This window comes from Cnephaeus nilssonii (genome assembly GCF_951640355.1).
Source record: "Cnephaeus nilssonii genome assembly, chromosome: 11".
Classification (NCBI taxonomy): Eukaryota; Metazoa; Chordata; class Mammalia; order Chiroptera; family Vespertilionidae; genus Cnephaeus; species Cnephaeus nilssonii.
Genome location: NC_137082.1, coordinates 44,003,722 through 44,028,597, shown reverse-complemented (window position 1 = coordinate 44,028,597; position 24,876 = coordinate 44,003,722). Strand labels below are relative to the sequence as shown.

Here is a 24,876-nt window from a genome sequence, read left to right as displayed (position 1 = left end):
GGGCAGATCACTGATTTTTGCCACTTTGGCTGGAATTCATGTCTTCTGCTGTTTTCTTTTATGCCTCTGAAATGCAGTCACCAACTCCTCCTGTGCTTTCTGAAGAACCTACTCATTTATAGAAGCTTATTTGAAATCCCCTAATCATATGACAACACAGTTATTTCCCCCTACTTGGTGGTCTAAGTTTAAATAGTGTGATCATTCCTGATCAGAGTACTAGGTTTTTTTCTCACTCCAGTTTTAAAAGGGATTAGCAAAATTACTTGTGTTTCCACAAAGCTGGTGTGTGTGTGTGTGTGTGTGTGTGTGTGTGTGTGTGTATTATATTTGCCTAATGTGATATATTGGGTTGTGATCTTTTGTTTTTTTAATATGTGTTTTCAAGTTTCCCTGAGTGGGTTTGAATTGTAAATCAGATATTTTTGCAAAGCTCAGATAATTTTCAGCAGAGGAAATGATTGAAAGATAGGTAGGACATAGCAAGCAATGATCCTCAAAGCTAATATCCACATGGAAGGTCCTCTGGATGTGTTTCATACTAACAGGGAAGAGTATAGAACTTCACAAAAAATTCTAAGAGCCTTTTTACTCATTTTTTTTCATCACCTAAATATGCCCAAATTCAAAAGGGTAGAAAACCATAAGCCTTTATTATGTCCAAGAAGGGAGAAGAACCAAAAAAAATCAATACTGATATAACAGCCACTTGTAGAATTTTTGTTGAATATGATAACTAGGGCTTTAGTAACCCATTTGGGAAAAGTATTTGTTTCCAAGATGACACAAAACTTTGAGTGTATTTGTGGCTAAAACAGGTCCCAGCTTCCAGTCCCAATCTTAATATTTTGGGACATTTGATTTCTTATATACCAAATGAGATAGAATCAGGATTAGGAACTCCCTTCAAACCTTACAGGATTATTATGAATCCTATATAATAAAGAGGTAATATGCAAATTGACCCTCACACAAGATGGCCACCCCATGTGGTCAAAGATGGCTGCCCCTATGTGGTCAGAGATGGCCACCACAAGATGGCCAACAGGGGAGAGTAGTTGTGGGTGATCAGGCCAGAAGGGGAGGGCAGTTGGGGGGTAACCAGGCCTGCAGGGGAGGGCAGTTAGGGGCAACCGGGCTGGCAGGGGAGGGCAGTTAGGGGTGATCAGGCTGGCAGGGTAGGGCAGTTTGGGGCAACCAGGCTTGCAGGGGAGGGCAGTTAGGGGCAACGAAGCTGGTAGGGGAGGGTAGTTAGGGGTGACCAGGCCGGCAGGGGAGGACAGTTGAGGGCGACCAGGCCGGCAGGGGTGGGCTGTTGGAGGCGACCAGGCCAGCAGGGGAGCAGTTAGGCATCGATCAGGCTGGCAGGGGAATGGTTAGGGGGTGATCAGGCTGGCAGGCAGGTGAGCGGTTAGGAGCTAGCAGTCCCAGATTGTGAGAGTGATGTCCGACTGCCGGTTTAGGCCTGATCCCACAGGGGTCCCAGATTGGAGAGGGTGCAGGCTGGGCTGAGGGACACCCCCCTCCCCCAGTGCACGAATTTCATGCACTGGGCCTCTAGTATCAAATAAAACAGAGTATGGGGAATGCATTTGAGATGGCAAAGTGCTGTATACACACAATACTTTTCATAATGCTTTGGGAATTAAAAAAAGTAAGGCTTTATTTGAGATAGTGTTCTGTTATGTTCATAAAAGGATATCATGTTTTGGGCATGGGAGTTGGGGGCTTACCAATAGCTCTACCATGTCAGATGTTGGTCAGTTTTTTAATGAGCCTCAGTAAAGAATACTTGCGGGGTAAATTGTCATGAGGATATTAAAAGTTTATTCTTTCTATTAAAGATGTGCTAACTTTCATTTTGGAAAACCTTTCAAGAGATGAGTCATTTCTTTTTATAGTGATCGTGTTCCAGTTGCCTATCTTTTTAAGGTATTGGCTCCATGAATTGGTACCCAAAGTAATCTTTAAAAAATATGCAGCATTTTGCTGCATATTGTGTCTGCATTGATTCTGACAAATACCAGAGTGAAAGAACAGAGTAACACAGTGGGAAATTTGAAGAAACAGTATAATGTGTTATTCCCCCCTCTAGAGTCTCCACTGTGAAACCAATCCTGAAGGAGCTGAACCACTTTCTGCAGGAAGGGTTCCCCTATAAATCATATAAATGAATAGTTCAAAATTTGACCCAATGAAAATATCAGGATATTTAATTGTAGTAGTTCTGTTGTTACAAATTATATGATCTTTCCTTCCTGAATTAGCATAGTGATTTTATGATAACATGAAGAAGGTTAAAGGGATGACTTGGAAGGATGCTTTCCATTTAGAAGAACACAGGTTTGATGTTCTCAACTTTTAATAACAGAATATCATATGGGGTGGAATTAATACTTTAAGTCTCAAATAATTGATGTTTGAGAATAAGACCAGGCATGCCTAATCACGATTTTTTGTTACTGTTGTTTAGATTGTTATAAAGTGACAATTTATATTTTAGGATTGGAATGAAAATGAGGTGACTGCAGACCTCCCTCCTCAAGGCCAGGACAACTAGTTGGTAGCAGAGTTAGTAACAGACGGGGTTCACTTGGCAGATTTAAATTATGTTTTAATTTGCTCTGACCTTTCTTTGAAAATTATCTGGCTAGAGAACAGAAGTCCCTCATTTTCCCATCTGTGCCCAGTGCAGAGTGTGCTGGGACTGTAAACCCCTTAGCTCATCTGATGCTTTTGTAGAAGAATGTCTGGAATTCCATTCCCACAAAACTGTAGTGGGGAGTGTTTTCTGGAATAGGGAAGACTTAGCTGTGTCTCCCTAAAGCAATAAAGTTGTTTTAATGCCAGAACTACTCTGTGACCCCATGTTTGCCCTTTGCTATCTCTGTTACTTAGCCTTTGCCTCCCTTTTATTCTGGGAGCTTTTTACTGTTTCCCCTTTTGATCCTTGCTTAGAAATGTTCCCTCAGGATTTTCTCTTTATCTCATTCAGTTTCTATCATCTTTTTTCAGATTCTCCCTATAGTCACATGGCTGTGGGGTTGAAGGAAGGCTATGTGTCTTGCACAGTGTCTGGGGCTGAGCCAGCACTCAAGTGTTTGTAAACTGACTGAATGAAAGTTTCAGATTCTTTGTCTTTTATGTTCTAAAAAAAAAAAAAAAAGAACTTTGAAAGACACTACACTTTAGTATTACTGTCTTCCCTGATATTAAAGAGCAGGGGGATTTGACACTGTTCTTATGGTGTAACCCCAAGTGTCCAGCCCAAGCTGTAGAAAACATTGGTAGCCAACCATCCACCTAATTACCTTGGTTGTCCCTTACAGTGAAGTTGGGGTTGTTAGCAGCATCGGGAGCCAAGCTGTAGTAGAAGTGCTGACCAGTGTGTGGGTCATCATGGTCCACTGCACTCACTGTCTGGATCAGCTGAGGGAGGGACATGAACTCAGGTGAGTTGGAGCCAAAAGAAAAAGCTTCAGTGCCCAGTGAGATCCCAAGCCCTGAAATCCAACAGCAGATTATTTTACCTAATGAGAAGGTTATTCTAAAACTTACCTGGAAAATCTCCATAACTCAGGATTTATTTTTGGTTTATTGTTGGGCTTGAATACATTACCATCACAAGGTGAATATTACCTCAATACCTCAGATGTTAGACATTGACATAACATATTCTCATACCAAGGCCAGCCATTTTTAGGCAGTCTAAATAGAAGATGTTGAGTAAATGAACTCTGGGATTCTACAAGGTTCTGCTTGTCTCTCAGTTTTTCATCCTCTCACCCCACTGATTTAACCCCATTTTGGGGTTAATATTTCAGGGTCAAGTTGTTATCTTTGAGAGACCCTTATTTAAAAATGACCAATACCTAGAAGGGAAGTAAACATAAACATTGGCTATGGTCACAGGGCAGTCACTCTTTGGTGGTAGGAAGGGGAGCTAGATAAAGTGTAGAGCACAAGACCTCCAGTGTGGGATATATATCTTACCTTATAATAGACAAATATGCAAATTGACCGCACCTTCGCTACGCCCAAGCCACGCCCACCAACCAAGCCATGCCCACCAACCACGCCCACCAGGAAACCGTTGCAGGGACGTTGGGGTGTGGCGGAGCCTAAGGCCGGGAAAGCCGCCCGAGGCTTTCTCGGCCTTGGGCACCAGCGGGGAGCCTGCACGGATCGCAGGAAACCACTGGGGGACGGCTCCTGCGATCCTTAGCAGGGATGTTGGGTGCGGCCAAGCCCAAGGCCACCGCCCGGGGCCAAGCCCCGACCCTGAAAGAAGGCAGAAGGCGGTGGCCACAGCCAAGGCCTGGGTCCCCGGTGCCGGCAGAAAACTGGTGCAGGCAGCCAGGTGAATGAAGGACTATTGCACGAATCTTCGTGCAAACAGGCTACTAGTATATATATAAATAAATAACAGACTAGAGTCAGAAGCAAATCTTGGGGCTGAGGAGAGGAAGAGGTGGAGTGGCTTCCTCTGGAGTTCTTTGGCCAAAACTTTGTCTTTTCCACAATGCTTTTCAAAGTAGTAAGTTGCTTTATGAAGACCATGATGAAAAAGCTACTAAGAAAGCAGTATGAAATGCACAATTGAACCATTGGCAGGCTGACTTGGGGGGGATATAGGAAGGGTGTTGAATGGGTGATCTCCTTCCTTTGTGTTTGCTTCTCTATCAGCCAATAGTAAAGACTTCTCCCACCCCTCATGGGCCTGACCCTGTAGACGTGATGTTCCTGCTGTTAAAAACCAGCAGTGTTTCTGCCAGGGTAGAAACCAGAACAGCAAAGGTCAGCTGGGTCAGGTGGGCTTGCTTAGTCTTCATTTCTTCAGCTGTAAGTTAAGGGAGCAAATGCTACCCTCACAGTATGCTGAGGATTAAGTAACAGGGAAGCTCCAGCAAGGGAACTTTTTGTGGACAGTGTGCAGCTCAGATTTCCCTTCAGTGAAGGAATTGGTGTCCCAGCCTTCACCTGTCTGTCTCTTTGGGGCTGTCTCAGTTCCTGATAGCCACCTATCCCTGGTCACTACAATCTTCCAGGGGAACCCACATCCAGTGACTGATGTAATAGTAGAAAGGTCTGACCAACCCATCTCAACTCGGGAAAACTCTAGTTCTAAAGCAACGTGCAATGCAGTGGGTCTGCATTGCAACTAGACTCTCCTTTTGCCAAGTCCTGCCAAAGTCCTTCCCTTCCACAGGCTTTGGCCCAGGGGCACTCCTTAATAAGTATCTTCTACTAAAACAAACACAGTCTCAGTATATGCCTTCTGGTGAATCCAACTGTTAACTGGCCTCCGTTGAATCTAAAAATTGGGGGAATGGTGCTGCAATAAAGGAGAGGGGTCAGGAGAGTACTAAAGATAAACTTGCCCCATAGTCTAGCCTGGTGTCAGTGCTGCTCACATACACAGGTCACCCTGTTGTCCCATCCCTACCCAGACAAATCCTGTACATTCCATCTTGCCCGTAGTGCCAAACATATAAAGACATAACATATTTGTCGATGCATGTTATAAATAGGTGATTATGTATAACTTGGTAAACGTAGTTGGAAAGTCATTTCAGAATATCTGATTTGTGAAGTCGTGTATATATATTGGTGAGATGGGGGCCTGAGGCATAGTACTGGTTGATTACAGGGCTTTAAAGCGTAAGTGAGCAAAGTGTGCTGAGTGTGAGGAGCATCATGGCCTGCTCTCCTGCCCTCCACTCTCCATGCAGTATTCCGCTCAGCAGGTTTCATTCTGCCCTCAGCTCTCACCAAGTATGTCATCTGATTTCTTCATGGGCTTCCTTCATGGCTGCTCTCTAAGAGGAAAGCACATATCCCAACCTGGCAGATGCAGAGCTGATGACAGTGTGCAACAAGTCTAACTCAAGGAGGCTGATTCTTTATAAACCAGACATACCTCCTGGCCTGTGTGCTTTTGAAAATCTTCAAAACATGTCCCAAAGCCAAAATCAAAGGGTAGGATTTTCATTATTTTGGGCTAAAGATGACAGATATGACAGATTTGTGGCTCATCACCTGAATTTTAAGTCACAGATAAACTGTGCTTCAAAGGACTTTATAAAAGACCATTAAAAGCTAGATTTAGAGATGTAGAAAGGGAGATGTGATTGTGTGCTAAAATGAAAGGTGGTTAAAGTGCTATTAACCTGTCAGAATGCAACTTCTATTCTGAAGCCCTTTAAGAAAAGAATGTTTCATTTTTGGAGGGAGAGGGGTTTAATTTACTATTTACTAATTTGCTACTTATCACTGTCTTTTATTTTTTATTATAGATTAAGAATGGGCCTCTTGAGCCCTAGCTGGTTTGGCTCAGTGGATAGAGCGTCGGCCTGTGGACTAAAGGGTCCCAGGTTCGATTCTGACCAAGGGCACATGCCCAGGTTTTGGGCTTGATCCCTAGTAGGGGTTGTGCAGGAGGCAGCTGATCAATGATTCTCTCTCATCATTGATGTTTCTGTCTGTCTCTTCCTCTCTCTTTCTCTAATCAATAAATTAAAAAAAAAAGAATTAGCCTCTTGTCATATTGTAACTTAAAGTATTATACATTTGTGATATTATAGTATCTTACCATATAAGATTTTGCACACACTGTTTTTATAATAAATTATAAAACAAAACTTATTAACATAAAGACCTAGACCCCCTCACTCAAAACCCATCTGCACATAGTAACTATTGTTATTTTTATATCTTGTCTCTCAACCTTTGTTCATAACAGACATAATTTTACATAACTTCAAGCATGTATATGTAGTCTTTATACCTCCTTTCTTATAATAATATGGATTATTTCTTGTGCTATAAAAGTCTTCATTGTAACTTTTATTAGTTCCATAATATTTCTGGTCTTTTTAGACTAGAAATTCAATAGGTGTGGAAATACAATTATCATAGACTTGTTGAAAAAATTTCAGAAGTGCTATAGAACATGGACACAGAGTCAATGGGTGGAATAATTTAGATCAAATTAACTATAGGAAACATTTTCCTGGGGTATGGGAATCACTTTTTGCTCTTAGTAGAATGGTAGAGATGTGAGTCAGTCTTTGGTGAGGTCAGGAAGCTAATGTAAGCTTGGGTTGTACAGACATAGTCTCTCTCTGCCACAGGATGCTGGAGGTGATGATGCAGGAAAGTGAGAGAAGTGAAAACGAAAACTGCATTACAGTTGGAAGTCCTAAATTGCCAAAGTATGAATTCTTCTTATAGACATGCATGTCACAAACTTTCATTCTGAAACTATCCTGACCCGTTTGCACCCCACCATCAGAATCCATAGGGCCACAGAATGTCCTCCAGAGGGAAATAGGACCGTTAGGAAATCTGTTGGGTCATAGGTGTAGAGGAGGAAAGCATCTTACAAAGGAGGAGCAGAAGGGGGAGATGGCCTATGATCTGAGGTATGGAGGGGATGGGTTCAGGTGGGCGACTGCCCTACACATATATTAATACATGACCACTCTAAGCAGAGTTTCAGATGTTTCTCAGCTATACCACTTGGAGTTTGATCAACAAAATATTCATGTAGGTTTAAAAGCAGGTTTAAAAAATATGCAATTTCCCCCTAAAGTTATTTCGAATAAGTAGAAATTTGCCCATTCAGATTAATTTTATCTCAAAATTTACCCGACATGAACAGCGCTAACAAAATGAGTGTTTTAATTGAGGGAGGAGAGGGAATAGGTAATTCTAGGTCACAAAGCGTTCTGAGAATCTGGCAGGCAGCCCCGAAACAAGGGTACCTGTTGCTAGAAGTTAAGAAATGGGGTGGGAGGATATAAAAAATACAGTTTTCCTACTGTAAACATTTTTAGGGATTAGTGCTAACCGAGGAAAAGAGAAGACTCTTCTTTCTTCTGGTCTTCATGGTCTCTCACCTCCAGGACCCAGAGCTCATGTTATTACAGTTGGTCTTACACTTCAGTTACAAGATAACTTATTACAGGCTAGCCCGTGAATCAAACCATCATCAAAGCAGTCTTTAGATCATAAAATGTAATGGAGACTCCAAATACAGTTGTCTTAACAAATAAAGTGTTGCAGCATGATAAGAAGTTGGGGGATCTGGAGTCTAAACTTGACTGCAGGTTTGGTCATCTGTAAGTCATTTCCACATTGGGGAGTGAACCAAGGTGCCTCAGGCTGCCTTACCTGCCCTGATTTGGCATTCTCACAGACAAAGGCTTCGTAGAATCTGGGGAACTCTGGAGCATTGTCGTTCACATCTAAGACTTTGATTGTGACAGAAGCACTTCCAACCTGGGAGGGATTGTCTAAAGAGAACACAAAGGAAACCAAAGGTGAATGTTAGCAGTGCAAGAAAGCGCTTGTTGCCAGTTAGGTATTTGTTTCCCTTGCAGCCTGGTTTTTTAAGGACTGGATAAAAGTACGTGGAAATGGCAGCACAAGCAGAGGATGCATGTGTTACCTAGTAAGAGTGTGGCTAGAACACAAGCATGGACAGAGAGGGTGTATGTCTGAGAGAGTGTGTGGTATCAGGATGAGGGGAAGGGCCAGACTCGAGGGGAAGCAGGTACCACAAAATGAGTCTTTAAAAGGTTTTGAACCTCTTACTTGGCTCAGATATCAGGTTCTGGAATTAAAGGAGGTCCGTTCTGTCTGGTCTTGGAAGTAACCCATTTTAATTGGAGGTATACTACATGGCTTGGCTTTATTCCCATGAAATTATCTATTTTTTGAATTATATTTCAGGAGGTTTCAAGTTATTCACAGGAATACAGATAACATTACACGTTTATTTCTGCTTAGGGTCTAGGGGGATATTACAGGATCAAACACACCCAAATCCATATCTTTGGTTGGGGCAGAAGAAGTTACTCATTGTCATTCATGGGGAAATGTCTTTTTGGTCAGTCTTTTGCTTGGCATTGCCACACAAAGACAATTTCATGGCCCCAATAGTTCCCCTACTGTCTTTTTTTTTTTTTTTGGTCACCATCCCAAGAAGATAAAATAGAAATTATAAGACACAGAAATTATTCTTAGTAAATAACTTTATTAAATCTCAGAATGCCTATTTTTCTGGTTCATTTTTTCTTTCTTAAAAATACTTATGCTTTACTGTGTTTCCCCCCTAAATATTTCTATTGCTTGGCCAAAAATATGGACATATTTAAATTTTTAAAATTAAACTGTAGAACTTTTTTTATAATGAAAATTCCAGAAAAACACAAGGATAAATATGATCCACAGTCCTTATCAGACATATTCATTATTATGATATATGTAAAATTGCATATGTGTCCAAAAATGTGGACACAACACACACACATACATACAGTAGTCAAATGATATAAAAAAGTTGGATTCAGAACTTTTAATATTTTAGGTTAAGATTATCTTGTGTCTTTGAAATATGCTTTGAGCCCAGGTATTAATATCTACATGGTACTTTCATTTTATTTACTTTTATTTTCCCCAGGATACATTTTCATTGACTTTAGAGAGGAAGCGGGAGAGAAAGCAAAACAGAAAGAGAAACATTGGTTGCCTCCTTTATGTGCCCCAACCAAGGATTGAACCCACAAGCTGGATATGTGCCCTGACCTGGGATTGAACCTGAAACCTTTGGTGTACAGGATGATGCTCCAAATGACTTAGTGACTGAGCCACCTGGCCAGGGATAATTTCATTTTACTGTATGGTTATACCATAATTAATTTAGTCAAACTCCTATCCTATATAATAAAAGCCTAATATGCTAAGTGTCCATTCGACCAGTTGCTATGATGCACACTGACCACCAGGGGGCAGATGATCCGACCGTAGGTTAGCTTGCTGCTGGGGTCCAGCCCATCAGGACTGGGCGAGCAGGCTGGATATGCCCTGGAGCCCTCCCGTGACCCCTCCCTGGCCCCAGTCATGCACTGGTGGGGTCCCTGGCCTGGCCTGTGCCCTCTTAAAATCCGGGACCCCTTGGGGGATGTCAGAGAGCCAGTTTCTGCCTGATCCCCGCAGGCCAGGCTGAGGGACCCCACTGCATGAATTTGTGCACCGGGCCTCTAGTTATTAGATATTAAGGTAATCCTAATTTTAAATAATAATATAGTAGACATTTCAGTATATAAATCTTTGTTGATATACTAGTATATGATTATTCTTTTAAGATAATTATTAGAAGTAGAATTATTGAGAAAAAGAGTACAAATTGCCTACCGGCATAGCTCAGTGGTTAAGCGTCGACCTATGAACCTGGAGGTCAGGGTTTGATTCCCGGTCAGGGCACATGGGCAGGTTGCAGGCTCGATCCCCAGTAAGGGGGCATGCAGGAGGCAGCCAATCAATGATTCTCTCTCATCATTGACGTCTTTATCTATCTCTCCCTTTCCCTTCCTCTCTGAAATCAATAAAAATATATTTTAAAAAGAGTACAAATATTTTAGAGAATCTTAATTCAAAAGATGAATTGCCAAACTGCCTTCCTAAATGGCTGTATGTGCTTCTGCCAATGCATTAGGGTCTGGCATTTCTCCAAGCCATCACTAGGTGCTATGAAAAAAAGTAAATGTAGTAGAAAATAATCTAGTTTTTGCTAAGCTTATAATAAACCTGCTAATCGCAATTTTGTTTCTTTTCCATTCCATTTTTAAGTTCATGTTAATAAATCTGCATTTCATTTTTAACATGTCTGAAATTCTTGTATGCATGTATGTGTGTAATAAGGCTCATATGTTATAAATGCTTCCTTTCATCCAGTAATAATATTTTCTACCTTTTGTGCATTCCCAATCTTGTCAAAGACTGAAAGCCTCTTAGATTTTTCAGGAACTGTCCCTTTTCCTCATATGAGTCTTGCTTCTTGGTTTAAGGATGCTATTTTTTGTTTGTTTTTTTTACTGCTTTTACATGCTTTTTAAAAAAATGTATTTTTATTGATTTCAAAGAGGAAGGGAGAGGGAGAGAGAGATAGAAACATCAGTGATGAGAGAATTATTGACCAGCTGACTCCTACATGCCCCCTACTGGGGATTGAGCCTGCAACCCTGGCATGTGCCCTGATTGGGAATCGAACCATGGCTTCCTGGCTCATAGGTCAATGTGCAACCACTGAGCCAACCAGTTGGGCTGTGCCTTTTTAAAAAAATCTCTAGCCAGGACTAGCTATACAGCAGATGCTGAATAAGTATTTGAACTAATTACATTCACTCACTTGTATGAACTATGATAATTTTTGTTTCTTCCTATAAATAATACAATTCTTATTCCAACAGCTCTAGAAACTTCCACATTCTACATTGCTTATATTTGTCACTATATAGAGACCAGTTTTTTGTGTTACTTACTCATTTCCATAGCAAGGATAGTGATATTATGCCAAGAAAATTCTTCCCGGTCAAGGGGTCTTGCGGTCATTAGGGCACCTGTTGTAATGTCGACATAGAAGAATCTTCCAGGGTCACTGTTTCTGTCAATGGAATATCTGCAAAAAAACACCACAGATTAAACACATCATTGCATTTGGATAAATATACTACATGAGAGAACTGAGTGAGTACCATGTGAAACCTGACACCACTAGTTCTTAGTCATGGACACTTGGAAGACTGAATTTACTGTTTTATTATGCACCTCCCTCCCCAACCCCTCCTTCCCTCCTCCCCCCATAAAAAAACCACAACAAACCATTACTGCTTTAATTTCCTGATTCACAAAGTGAAATAGAACATGGTGCTAAACCTTAGGGCAGTTGTAAGCTATTTAAAGATCAATTTCAGCTATTTAAAGCTGAGAACTGCCCAAGGCTTTTTGGGACACTCTGAATAACAACCCCTGTGTATCTTTGTTCAAAAAGAATTTATTCAAATAAGTTCTGAAATGCTAAATTGGAGCTGGAAAACATATAGTTCAGTGATTCGATTCCCTGTAATTAATATCAACTATTGAAAAGAAGAGATTTGTGTCAGGTCCTTTATAAACGTGCTAATGACTGACCTGTTGGCAAACATAATAATGTATTTACTCACTGAAGAGTCTTTACCTGTGGAATGTTTTTAACAGGAAAGATCAGGTCTGTTTAGGTTGCTTATTGTAAATAAGCCTGGAATTTATGAATTTATGGGGCACAGCTTGCTGGAAAATGTCATGTAAGTTACTGGTATGTAATTAATGGAGTCTAAAAAACAGATGTTTCTTATCCAAGATGGCTCCTTCTGTTCAGGCAGTGCACTGAATAGCAACATCCATTGCTTATACCTTTCGTGTTCAGTGTGGACCAACATGTATTCGTACACTGGAAAAGAAGGATATTTATAGGCACTTGTGCCTGATGGTTTCAGACCTTTCCAAAGAAAGAATGCTTGGCTTGCATTTTGTTGTTGTCTGTATCCTTTGAGTAATTATTTACCTTGCTACTGGGTAAGATCTATAATTCCTGTTGAAAATGATTTGGCAGTCCAACTCTTTTTGTTATCTCACCTGCATCATCTTACTTGGTTCCCATCTTAGGAGATTCAGTAAGTGTGGAGGGAGTTTCAGGCATCTTTATGTTTAAAATCCTCACAATAGATTGTGATATATAGCCATGATTGAGATCTATCCTTGAGAACCTAATGTAGTCCTTGGTAATGGCCAGTAATTATAATAGCTGCCATTATTGAAGACCAGACATTTTATAGCTTCTTTTTAAATTCTTACAACATTTCTAGGAGGTAGGTATTATTTAATTATTAGAGAAAACTAAGACTTTGAAAAGTTAAGTCACTTTCAAACAGTTATACAGTTGATAATTTGTAGAAGTAAAACTTGAAAGCACACACACACACACACACACACACACACACACACACTAATGTATTGGGTTCAAAATTCTATTTAAAGTTGCCAGCAATAGGGTAACTAGGAAACTGCATTTTGATGGGAGTAAGCAGTTTCATTAGTGTATTGTTTTCAGACTGCAGGTTAGTTAAGCCAATATGGTGGATTATGACTAGTGTTGAAAGAAAATGAAATAATATGTATGCATGCCAGACTCTCACATGCAGTAAGAGTAAATGTTGATGGTAAAACTTTTGTCCCAAATATATGTAAATAAATATATGGAATATGCATGTGTATTATTTGGTAAAATGTTGTGGTTGAAATACGTAGTTTTTTCCTGCAGGATGGCTGTTCAGAGAATTATGAATTAATTAAGAGCTAGAGAAGTTGGAATCATTTCAGTTATAGCTGTCCAAGAGTTGGGAGATTTAAGGAAGCAAATTAACATCTCTTTCTGCTTGTGACCCTATTTAATGAACGCTGTTGTAGTCAGGCATTCACTCTATACACCTTACTTATATTGACTCATTTAATCCTTACAATAACCCTACAAGGTAGGTACTATAATCATCCCCATTTTACAGGTGAGAAGACTGAGGAATGGAGAGGTTAAGTCCCTTGACCAAGGTCTCACAGCTGGGAATCAAGAGTAGGCAGTTGAGTTTCAGGTTCCTACTTCTAACTACCAGGCCAAGGTGCCTTCCTGCACATGGAACTAATGATACTGTTTGAGGAAACACAACCTGATCTCTTCTTGAGGATAGATTAAGCCATGATAGGAAACAGTTGACTTTTTAATAAAGAACAAACACATGCCTACAAAGTTCATTTAAAATTAAATGAGCATTTTTTCTAGGTATAATTAGTGATTTAGTTTTAAAGTTTACCAATTTGCCAGGCTGATGTGGTTCAGTGGTTGAGTGTCAACCCAGAAACCAAGAGGTCGTTGGTTCAATTCCTGGTCAGGGCACATGCCCAGGTTGCAGGCTCAATCCCCAGTGGGGGTCATGGACGAGGCAGCCAATCGATGACTTCCTATCTCATTGATGTTTCTATCTCTCTATCCCTCTCCCTCTCTCTCTAAAATTCAGTAAAAAAAAAAAAAAAAAAAAAAAAAAAAAAAATATATATATATATATATATATATATATATATATATATATATATATATATATATATATATATATAAATAAAATAAGGTTTACCTGCTATTTTAAGAGTTGAATTTGTCTTAGGAAAAAAAATACTGGTTGGCTCATGACAGTCTTTTCTTTCACTCCCCACACGTGAGTAAAGCAGCCATTTGGCTCACAGAGCCACAACCCTCATGGCAGCTCTCCAGGCTGTAGGCATGATGCCTAGGGAGAGCAGACTCTGATGACCAGCTTTCTGCACTCAGATTTACGAAGCCATGGCAAATGTCACAGATGGTGTGGGAGATGGAATGGCAGAAATAACTAACTGAAAGAACCCATGGCAGTCCTGCTTCATGACACTCTGAGTGGAAGCTCCCTCATTAAGGGTGGTCCCTTCCTGACTTCCCCAACTGGGCCTGAGTTGAGGCAGTGATGGCATCCATAACTCTAACTCTGAATATGACACTGGACTGAATTTCAGGAGACAGGAGAATAAACAAAAGGTGTAGATACAGATGGAAAATGAGGAAGTTGGGACATACTGGTGAATTATGCAGGTGATTTTCCTTTCTCCAACCATAATATTCTCACCTATTATGGGTAGACTGTGCACCACATACACATACACAACTCTCTTGAGCGAACAATGGCTGGTGTTCTCTTAGCTTCCTGCTTATTTGCTTGGCTCAGGACATTCACTGGATTTGGAAGCAGTTTGGAGGCAGGGAATCACGGGCAGGCTCACTAATCCATACACACTCCAGGATGGCACTGGAGGGCTGGCTGTTCTCACACAGCAGAAGCCTATTTCAGTTGCAAATGGTTCAATTTCCCGCTTGCCAGAAATTCCTTGAGCAATTACTAAAATCTCAGGAAATCCAAATATTGTATTTTTCATGTACATTTAACTAAATGTGGAGACTAGTTTGTGGGTTTATCCTATCTAATAAAAGAGTAATATGCAAATTGACCATCACTCCAACACACAAGATGGCTGCCCCCATGTGGTCAAAGATGGCTGCCCCCATGTGGACACAAGATGGCCAGCAGGGGAGGGCAGTTGGGAGGGGCCAGGCCTGCAAGGGAGGGCAGTTGCGGGGGGACCAGGCCTGCAGGGGAGAGCAGTTGGGGGGGATCAGGCCTGCAGGGGAGGGCAGTTGAGGGAGACCAGGCCTGCATGGGAGAGCAGTTAGGGGTGACCAGGCCTTCAGGGGAGGGAAGTTAGGGGCAATCAGGCTGGCAGGGGAGTGGTTAGGGGGTGATCAGGCTGGCAGGCAGAAGCAGTTAGGGGCAATCAGGAAGGCAGGCAGGCGCGCGGTTGGGAGCCAGCAGTCCTGTATTGTGAGAGGGATGTCCGACTGCCCGTTTAGGCCTCAAAGGGTCCAAGATTGGAGAGGGTGCAGGCTGGGCTGAGGGACACATCCCCCCCCTGCATGAATTTCGTGCACTGGGCCTCTAGTTAGTAAATAATGACCAGTATATATGCCTGAACACACCACAGGCTTCTTTAAAAGGAGATTATAAAAGCCCTAATAATCTTTTTAAAAAGTTAAATGGCTATTTGTTCATAATATTTAAACCTTAGGTAATATGTTGGTTTTTGGGTAATTTGATATTTATTTTCTTTTTAGGACTATAAATATCATCTATCCTATATAATAAAAGCCTAATATGCTAATTGTATAGTAGTCCGTTCGTCTGTTCAACCAATCAAAGCGTAATATGCTAATGATATGCTAAGGCCGCTCAACCGCTCGCTATAATGTGCACTGACCACCAGGGGGCAGACGCTCCAACTGGTAGGTTAGCTTGCTGCTGGGGTCCGGCTGATTGGGACTGAATGAGACAGGCCGGATATGCCTTGGAGCCCTCCTGTGGTCCCTCCCAGGCTGGCCAACATTCCACGTTCCTTCCTGGCCCCAGTTGTGCACCGGTGGGGTCCCTCAGCCTGGCCTGTGCCCTCTAGTGATCCGGGACCCCTCAGGGGATGTCGGAGAGCTGGTTTTGGCCCCATCCCGCAGGCCAGGCCGAGAGACCTCACTGGGTGCACGAATTTGTGCACCGGGCCTCTAGTTTGTAATAAAAATGCAGAAGATGAATTAGATAGCCAAGCAACAGATAACATATGCAAATTATTTCAAAACAAGATAATTTTTATAAGAAAAATAAGGATAAGTGAACAATTTGGGGAAAGATAACATAGGAAAGTAATTCCCAAATGGTTTAATTAAATGATAGCCAGACATTAGACTTTTAGGTGCTTTTCCCTATGAGAGTCCAGGACCCCTGATTTTCTGCTTGGGTTCAGGGACCATTCTTTGTTCCTGGGGGATAGTACAAAGAATCAGGGACCCTCTATATAGCAATATGAACTCTGCCCCTTCTTTGCAACTGGTTCTGATAAGTGGAATCTGCTTTGCTGCTGTGCCTGAACCCTTGTCTATTAACCCCAAGCCTGTGGCTGTTGCCTTGTTCTTGCCAGTTTCTCTCTCAGGACCTAGAGTCCCACCATGGAAGAAGCTCAATGGACCCTGCTCTGTGCCTCCAGCCTGGTCACTCTTGGATTCTTTCTGATTGGGATCCGTTAGAATAGACAGGCATTTCATTATGGACTTCCATGATGTTAACTGTGTGTCATGCTGGCCAACTAGTGGTTTTCAATGGCCCATCATGTGAAGCAGCACTCTTGTTATCCAGGTAGGATTCCTTCATTTTGTACCTCATTTGCTCCATACCAGTAGTGGATCTAGGCCTGCTGTTTCTCTTTCCTTCCTAGATATCTTAAGATAACAACTTTAGTCCTGAAAAATGCACATTCACTCTAGGATTGGTGCATGTGTGTATTTCCTGACAGCATTCAGTCTCTTGTCATTTAGTAATGTGACTCAGAACAAAACCATATTTCCAGTGCTTACCATGTAGGAGTCCAAAGTCAATCTGGAAAGAACATGTGGAAATATCCACTGAATAGTCTAGTTGACTCTTTTAGTAATGAGATCTGATTTTTTTCAAGCTTGTGCTTATTCCAACCTCCTCCCCCAATGAAGTTTTATTCTCTAAAGTTTTCCCTCTAGTATCTTCTTTGATATGAATAGATTAATTGATCAGAAGGCATTTGTGTGCGTGTGTGTGTGTGTGTGTGTGTGTGTGTGTGTGTATATATATATATATATATATATACACACACACACACACACACACACACTAGAGGCCCGGTGCACGAAATTCGTGCACGGAGGGGTTGTGTCCCTCAAGCCAGCCTGCACCCTCTCCAATCTGGGACCCCTTGAGGGATGTCCAACTGCCTAAACGGGCAGTCGTACATCCTCTCACAATCCAGGACTGCTGGCTCCCAACTGCTCGCCTGCCTGCCTTCCTGATTGCCCCTAACCACTTCTGCCTGCCAGACTGATCACCTCCTAACCACTCCCCTGCCAGCCTGATTGATGCCTAACTGCTCCCCTGCCAGCCTGCTTGCCCCTAACTGCCCTCCCCTGCAGGCCTGGTCCCCCCCAACTGCCCTCCCCTGCTGGCCTGATCGCCCACAACTGCCCTCCCTTGCAGGCCTGGTCCCTCCCAACTGCCCTTCCCTGCAGGCCCAGTTGCCCCCAACTTCCCTCCTCTGCCGGCCTGGTCACCCCTAACTGCCCTCCTCTAAAGGCTTTATCGACCCCAACTGCCCTCCCTTGCAGGCCTGGTCCCTCCCAACTGCCCTCCCCTGCTTGCCATCTTGTGGTGGCCATCTTGTGTCCACATGGCGGCAGCCATTTTGTGTGTTGGAGTGATGGTCAATTTGCATATTACTCTTTTATTAGATAGGATATACATACATACACACACATATATATGTGTGTGTGTGTGTGTGTGTGTGTGTGTGTGTGTATATATATATATATATATATATATATATATATATATATATATATGCTAGAGGCCCGGTGCACAAAATTTGTGCATGGGGGGGGTGTCCCTCAGCCCAGCCTTCACCCTCTCCAATCTGGGACCCCTTGAGGGATGTCCGACCGCCCGTTTAGGCCCGATCCCTCTGGATGTCCCACTTGGACATCCCTCTCACAATCCAGGACTGCTGGTTCCCAACTGCTTGCCTACCTGCCTGCCTGATTGCCCCTAACCACTTCCGCCTGCCAGCCTGATCACCACCTAACCACTCCCCTGCCAGGCTGATGGATGACTAACTGCTCCTCGGCCGGCCCAATTGCCCCTAACTGCCCTCCACTATCAGCCTGGTCACCCCTACCTGCCCTCCCCTGCCAGTGTGGTCGACCCTAACTGTCCTCCCCTCCAGCCTGGTCTCCCCCAACTGCCCTCCTCTGCTGGCCTGGTCACCCCTAACTGCCCACAACTGCCCTCCCCTGCAGGCCATCTTGTGGTGGCCATCTTGTGTCCACATGGGGGCAGCCATCTTTGACCACATGGGGGCGGCCATCTTGTGTCTTGGAGTGATGGTCAATTTGCATATTACTCTTTTATTAGATAGGATATATATATATATATATATATATATATATATATATGTATGTATGTATGTATTTGGTTCCTTAAAATATACATTTATAATAGAATCAGTTTCATTTATATTATGATTGTTTTAGGGATGATATGGTTTCACTAACTTCTTCCCATCCTGTTGTACATTTAAAAAGCTTAAGGTAGAAATATCACTCATATAAAGTTGTTATAACTCATAAATATTAGTTTACTTACTAAAAATCAAATACCATAATTCAAAAAAAGGAAAAATGTAAATTGTTTACTAATTGGTTAGAGGAAGCAAATTTCCCCTAGTTTAGTTATTCTCAGGGAAGAACCATCTTTGTTAAGCTGCAAAAGCACATTTTCTTTACATATAAAATAGCACCAGGTGAGGGAAGTACTAGTAGCTGACAGAAAAGGCATTCAATACATTAGGGAGTGTTTAAAATGTGTTATCTGCACTAAAGCCTCAGATCCATTTGTGTGACTTCCAACATTTAACATGACAGATGGCTTCAAATGGCTTTGGAATCCTGATCTTTTGTGTCACGCCTCAGAGGCTTGGCAGTTGCTCTGGAAGGTTGAGGTGTCAACCTGTCCACCAGCTGTTTGCACTTTGGTTCCAGGGTTGTTGGAAATGGCCATGGCTATAAGAGCAGCTCTCCTGTCCTGCTCCTTCTTGAGGGGGAAGCATCTTGGTTGGAATCTTTAAGTTCAAACCACATTTTGGAGAGATGGATATGTGGGCTTGCAGTAGAAAGCCCTATCTGACTAGTCTACATGGCATTGAAGCCAATGGCAACACGAATAGTTTCTATGTGTGTTTTTTCTATAGTATTTGGAAATATATATTGTATGTTATTTTTTCTCATTTTTTAAAGTAAAAAAGTCAAAGGTTCATCAAAGTCAAAAGAATGTGCAATGATTACCTTTATATTCACCACTAAGATTCAACAGTTTTTAATGTTTTGACACCTATGTATTGTCTGTGCTTTATATGAATTAGTAATTCTCAGTTTGGGGTAATTTTGTAACCCACTCTCTTCAGGGACATTTGGCAATATTTGGGGACATTTTAAGTTGTTACAACTCAGGGTCCTACTGGCATTTAGTGGTTAGAGGCCAGAGATGCTGCTAAACATTGTATAATGCACAGGACAGCCCCATGACAAAGAATTATCTATCCCAAAATGTCAATAGGGCTGGGATTGAGAACTAAGGTGTGTATGTGTGTGTGTGTGTGTGTGTGTGTGTGTGTGTGTGTGTGTGCGCGCGTGCACACGCACACGCGTGTGTTGCTGAACCATTTGACACTAAGTTGTAGATATAATGATACTTCACTTCTAAATAACATGAAAAGACTATGTTATTTAAACAGAATGAATTTAAAGAATCAGGAGAGTCTCCAGAGATAGAAAAAGCAAAGGGGAAAAGTGCTAGAAAATTTGATGCTGGGGAAGGGAAGATTCCATGAAAGGTATAATCTGTGGCAAAACCTTATTGAGTTGTTGGTCACATCTGGGTCCTTGGCAGAAATGATCTGTATGGTTGTTCCAATAGTCACATCTTCAGGTACCTCCACAAAATAAAAGCCAGGTTCAAATACAGGGGGCTCATCCACATCTTCCACACTGATGTGCACTGTGGTTGTGTCCTGAAAGGGGCCCAGATTCAGAAACCGCATCTCTAGGTGAGGATTGGCTCCCTCCACTTTTAAGGTGTAGCTTTTCTTGCTTTCAAAACTCAGGGGCTGAAAAGTAATGGCAGGAAAATTGGTTAGCCAGCAGCATATATATCAAGGTTCCAAAGGATGACTGACATTGATGGCTGGTGGGTAGATTCCTCAATTCATTAAAATGGTAAAAGGGGAAGAGTAAAGGGGATTTTTCTTTTGTTCTGTAGTTCTTGGCCTTCATGTCAGTTCTAACAACTTGGGTAAAGAAGGTAAGAAGATGCTAGATGCTTCAGAGATAGTGAAGAAAGCCAGTGTGCTGATTAAGAAAGCCACTGTGCTCTGAGCAAGGCTGACTCTAAATAGGTCTACTGTTTATCAGCATGGTCCCCTTGTCTTTAGAGATGTTTATTCACTTGAAAAGATGTCATGATAATTGAGAGGGTTCACGTTCTCTTTCAGACTATACATACAACTGAAGTCTAAGCTTTTTTTGTTTTCTTCCTTAAAAAGAAAATTCCCAAGTACAAAGGCAATAGAGATTTTTCCAAGAAACTATCATAAACAACCTTCAACAAGAGTTCTCAGGGCACTGTGTCAGATCAGTATTTGTGTATTTAGTTTATATCATGGAAGTTCTTTTTTTTTTTAATCCTCACCCGAGGATATTTTTCCATTGATTTTTTTAGAGAAAGTGGAAGAAAGAGGAAAAGATAGAGAGAGAAATACCGATGTGAGTGAAACACATCTCTTGGTTGCCTCCTGCACGCACTCTGACCAGGGCCTGCAACCCAGGTATGAGCCCTTGGCCGGAATAGAACCCGGGACCCTTTGATCCGCAGGCCAACGTTCTATCCACTGAGTCAAACTGGCTAAGGCATAGATGATCTTTTAAAAAATCTCTTTTAAAAATTGAATCCAATGCCACATTTTCCAGGTGAAGAAACAGACTAAGAGAATTCAAAGACTGAACTGAGCCAACATGGTCACATAGTGTCAGAGTAAAATGCTGCTCTAGATTTTTAAATGCCTCATCCAGGGATCACCCACAAAATAAACTACATGTCATAAAATCTAATTTTTTTGGTGGTTCCTTTTTTTCGATCTAGCCCTACCTACCTTCAGAATGGCAGAATGTGAACTTGAATGCCATATCTTAAGAATAATCAATTTATATTTCCTTCCTTCCTTCCTTCCTTCCTTCCTTCCTTCCTTCCTTCCTTCCTTCCTTCCTTCCTTCCTTCCTTCCTTTCTTTCTTTCTTTCTTTCTTCCTTCCTTTCTTCCTTTTTCACTGACATTATTTAAATGTTTTAAGCAACAGTTACCTCAAAATATCATCAATAAAAATATCATGGAAAGTTAGTCCTATAAAATAATTACAGAGGATAGCAAAGCAGTTAGTAAAGCTTAAAAGTCACATGTGCATTTGGTGATGATTTAAAATTTTGTAGCTACTAGTAAATATTCATTCATGCTTTTTTTCCATAAAATATTCTGAATTAAGCACATTTCTTGTTAGAAAGAGGCATGTGTCCATTTAAGCAACTGCTTTGCTTTTGAGAAACAGTAGTAGTTGCTTTAACTAAATTTATTTTCAAATTCTAACAAAATGTTTTCGTTTGTTTTGCTGCTGTTATTAGGTTTCTACTTATTCTTTATTTTCTTAGCACCATACATTGTATACCCATAATGAAAACCTTACCTTTTGACTAAGAACTAGGGAGGCAGGTTACTTGGTTCAAATAGGAATGTGAAGCAAATATGTCTGTGTCTGCAAAAGTTTTTTAAAAAACCATAAGCTAACGAGTAAGAAAGCATTGCATCATTTAAATTGGCAAGAGTTTTTTTTAAGAGAGATATAAACAATAATGGAATTTACATTTTGTGTACATTTTAGGTTTGGTGAAATATAGGAGTTTTGCTCTTTGTGGCCTGCCTAAGAGGATAATGGACTCAAAACTATTGCTTATTGTGTGCTGGAAGATGGAAGGGATGCTGAAGACGAGTGACATAACAGCATGCTCATAGAATAAAGAACATTCTTAAAAATATATATTTCAAGTTATCTTTCAAGCTGTTAAGAGACTGAAAATCAATTGATTGACTACTTAAAAGCCAAAAGAGCCAAGATCCTGGGTAGTAATCAGAATGGTTTTATGAAGATCCAATTCAATCCATTTAGCTTAATTTCTCTTTTTAAAAAATAAGTATGTGTTTTTATTTTTATTTTTAATATATTTTATTGCTTTTTTACAGAGAGGAAGGGAGAGGGATAGAGAGTTAGAAACATTGATGAGAGAGAAAAATCGATCAGCTGCCTCTTGCACACCTCCTACTGGGGATGTACCTGCAACCAAGGTACATGCTCTTGACCAGAATCGAACCTGGGACCTTTCAGTCCACAGGCTGATGCTCTATCCACTGAGCCAAACCAGTTAGGGCAGTATGTGCTTTTTAGATGAATGATAGGCTTTAGGGAAATTAATCAAAAGCAGAATTTTCCCCCCCATTTTATAAGACACTAGAGGCCCAGTGCATGAAATTCGTACAGAGGTAGGGTCCCTAGGCCTGGCCAGCGATCAGGCCTGATCAGGTTTCCCGTCTCTCGGCCTCCCCGCCTCCTCCTTCCCTCGCTTCCTCAACACCCTGCTGCTGCTGCTGGTTGCCCGCCATGTTCCGCACCCCGCCCCTCCCCATGTTCCCCCCACCCCCCCAGTGGTCAGCTCACATCATAGTGAGAGATTGAACTCCTGGTCTCCTGGTAGAACGTAGAACTCTGGAGGGGACAATTTGCATATTAGCCTTTTATTATATAGGATTAGTAGTAACAAAGTAGGAAGATGGGTGTGGATTAGGGATCTGAGTGAATTGTTCTAAATGAATGGCTTGAACAGTCAGTAGCCTTTAAACTATTTATTATATTTGACTTGTCCATCTACCCAACTTATTGACCTCTTTCTTAATTTCATTTTCTGCCACCTCATAAGTTCAGAAGAGAAATATGAATGACCTTGGCAAAACTAATATCTGTTTTGATTAAACATGTTTTAGTAATGACAGTGAAAGACAGTACTTTATCTTGTGAGGTTTAATCTTTTCTCTAGGTAAGGGAGCTGGAGTAATGACATTTTGGGGTTCCTTTCAGATACAAAGTTGTAATAGTTAATATTTTTAAAAGAATATCTCATAATAAGGTACAAGCTATCTATATATATAAAATTGTAATATGCAAATAGACCTAACGGCGGAACAACGGGTTGCTATGACATGTGCTGACCACCAGGGGGTGCGTGCGGAACATGGCAGGCATCAGCCACGGTGGGATGGTGGAGCAGGTGAGCGGGGCGCCAGACCAAGGCGGGGTGCCAGTTGCTGTCATTGGGGCAAGCCTCTGGTGGTTACTGAAAATTCTTTGCTTCTGTGTGCCGTGGTCCCACTGGGTGCTTGCACCTGATGCCAGTGCCAGCCCTGCTTGCACCTGCTGTGGGTGCCAGAGCGGCGCCAGCCCCGATTGCTCGGCACTGTCAGTGGGTGCAAGCGGTGACTGCTGGCCCCCATTGCCCCTCAGGGCTTCTCCACCTCCCCCTGTTCCTGAGGGGCAGTTGGGGCAGCAGCCGCCACTTGCACTCGCTGACAGCGCCGGCCTTGCTTGCACCCACTGCTGGCACTGGCCCCAATCATTCTGCGCCGTCACCAGATGTGAGCAGGGCTGGTGCTGTCAGAGTGTGGGAGTGGCGGCTGTGGGAGCGGGGCTGCTGGAGGACAGGGGACCAGGGGTTGCGGCGGGAGGGGCTGGGCAGGGGCGTGGAGGATGGGCCGAGACCCGCCCCTGTGCCCACCGCAGCCTCGCGTCCCACAGTTCCTTTCAAGGTACATGAATTTGTGCACTAGGCCCCTAGTATGATAATAAATTGATATAAATTAATATTGTTACATTGTTATTTAGAATTATCTTATATATCATTTTAAAATATAAAATTTGAAATGTATTGAGAATTCCAAAAGCTTTTTTTTCTGATTGCTTAGTTTTTAAAGGGCATTTTGCTTAAAGGATCCACCGTTATTAAAAATTTGAGCATTTATCTTGTTTACAGTTACCAGTCATGATAAGTAATGTATTATTAACTGTTAACTTGAGCCATATCATGTATTAGGGAATATTCTTAATCCTGTGTCGTGCACTAAGTTGGTATTACTTCCAGAAATCTTTTTATAATTCTAACATATGCTATTCTCAAAGAATGAGAATAAAATAAGAAACTATAAAAATTTAAATTACATCCACATTTATTTGATGATTCCAGATTTATTTAATCTCAGCATTTTGCACTGTTCTGAGGTCATTGTGTGCTGGTTATAAAGATTTCTGGTTGGTGGTTTGCTGGATGTATTTGTTCTTTTGCTTTATTTTATTGTACCTTAAATAAAACAGGACAAACATAAACTCTTCCCTTCTAAAACAGCGTTAATTCAACTCTATGGAACAACATAGAATAAAGTTATTAAACACATTAACTTGTGCTACATTGTAAGTTATAACTTTGCTACTTTTGTCAAGGTCCTCCATGTTCCTAATGTCTCTGGTCAATTTTAGTGTTCTTATATGACCTGCAGAAGCATTTGTCACAGGTGATTATTCTTGAAAACAGTTTCTTCGTGCCTTCCAGGACACCACCCTTCCTTGGTTTTCACCCTTCCTCTCTGATGTCTCCTCAGTCTCCCTGCTTGACCTTGCTCTTCTCCTTGACCTCATGCTGCAGTGCTGCAGGGCT

The 24,876-nt window shown here is 41.7% G+C and overlaps 1 protein-coding gene across 1 annotated transcript in view; it reads right to left on the bottom strand.

Moving 5' to 3' along the window:
• The window catches only part of CDH20 (cadherin 20), a gene marked incomplete at its 3' end in the record, with an annotated part of 39,962 nt that overhangs the window by 6,941 nt on the left and 8,145 nt on the right, over positions 1–24,876 (bottom strand). The window contains exons 5-8 of the mRNA XM_079783480.1: positions 19,928–20,181; positions 11,328–11,464; positions 8,176–8,297; positions 3,312–3,429 (exon numbers count right to left, since the gene is read on the bottom strand). Of these exons, the coding sequence (XP_079639606.1) occupies positions 3,312–3,429; positions 8,176–8,297; positions 11,328–11,464; positions 19,928–20,181 (631 nt within the window). The remainder of the gene's footprint in view (positions 1–3,311; positions 3,430–8,175; positions 8,298–11,327; positions 11,465–19,927; positions 20,182–24,876) is intronic.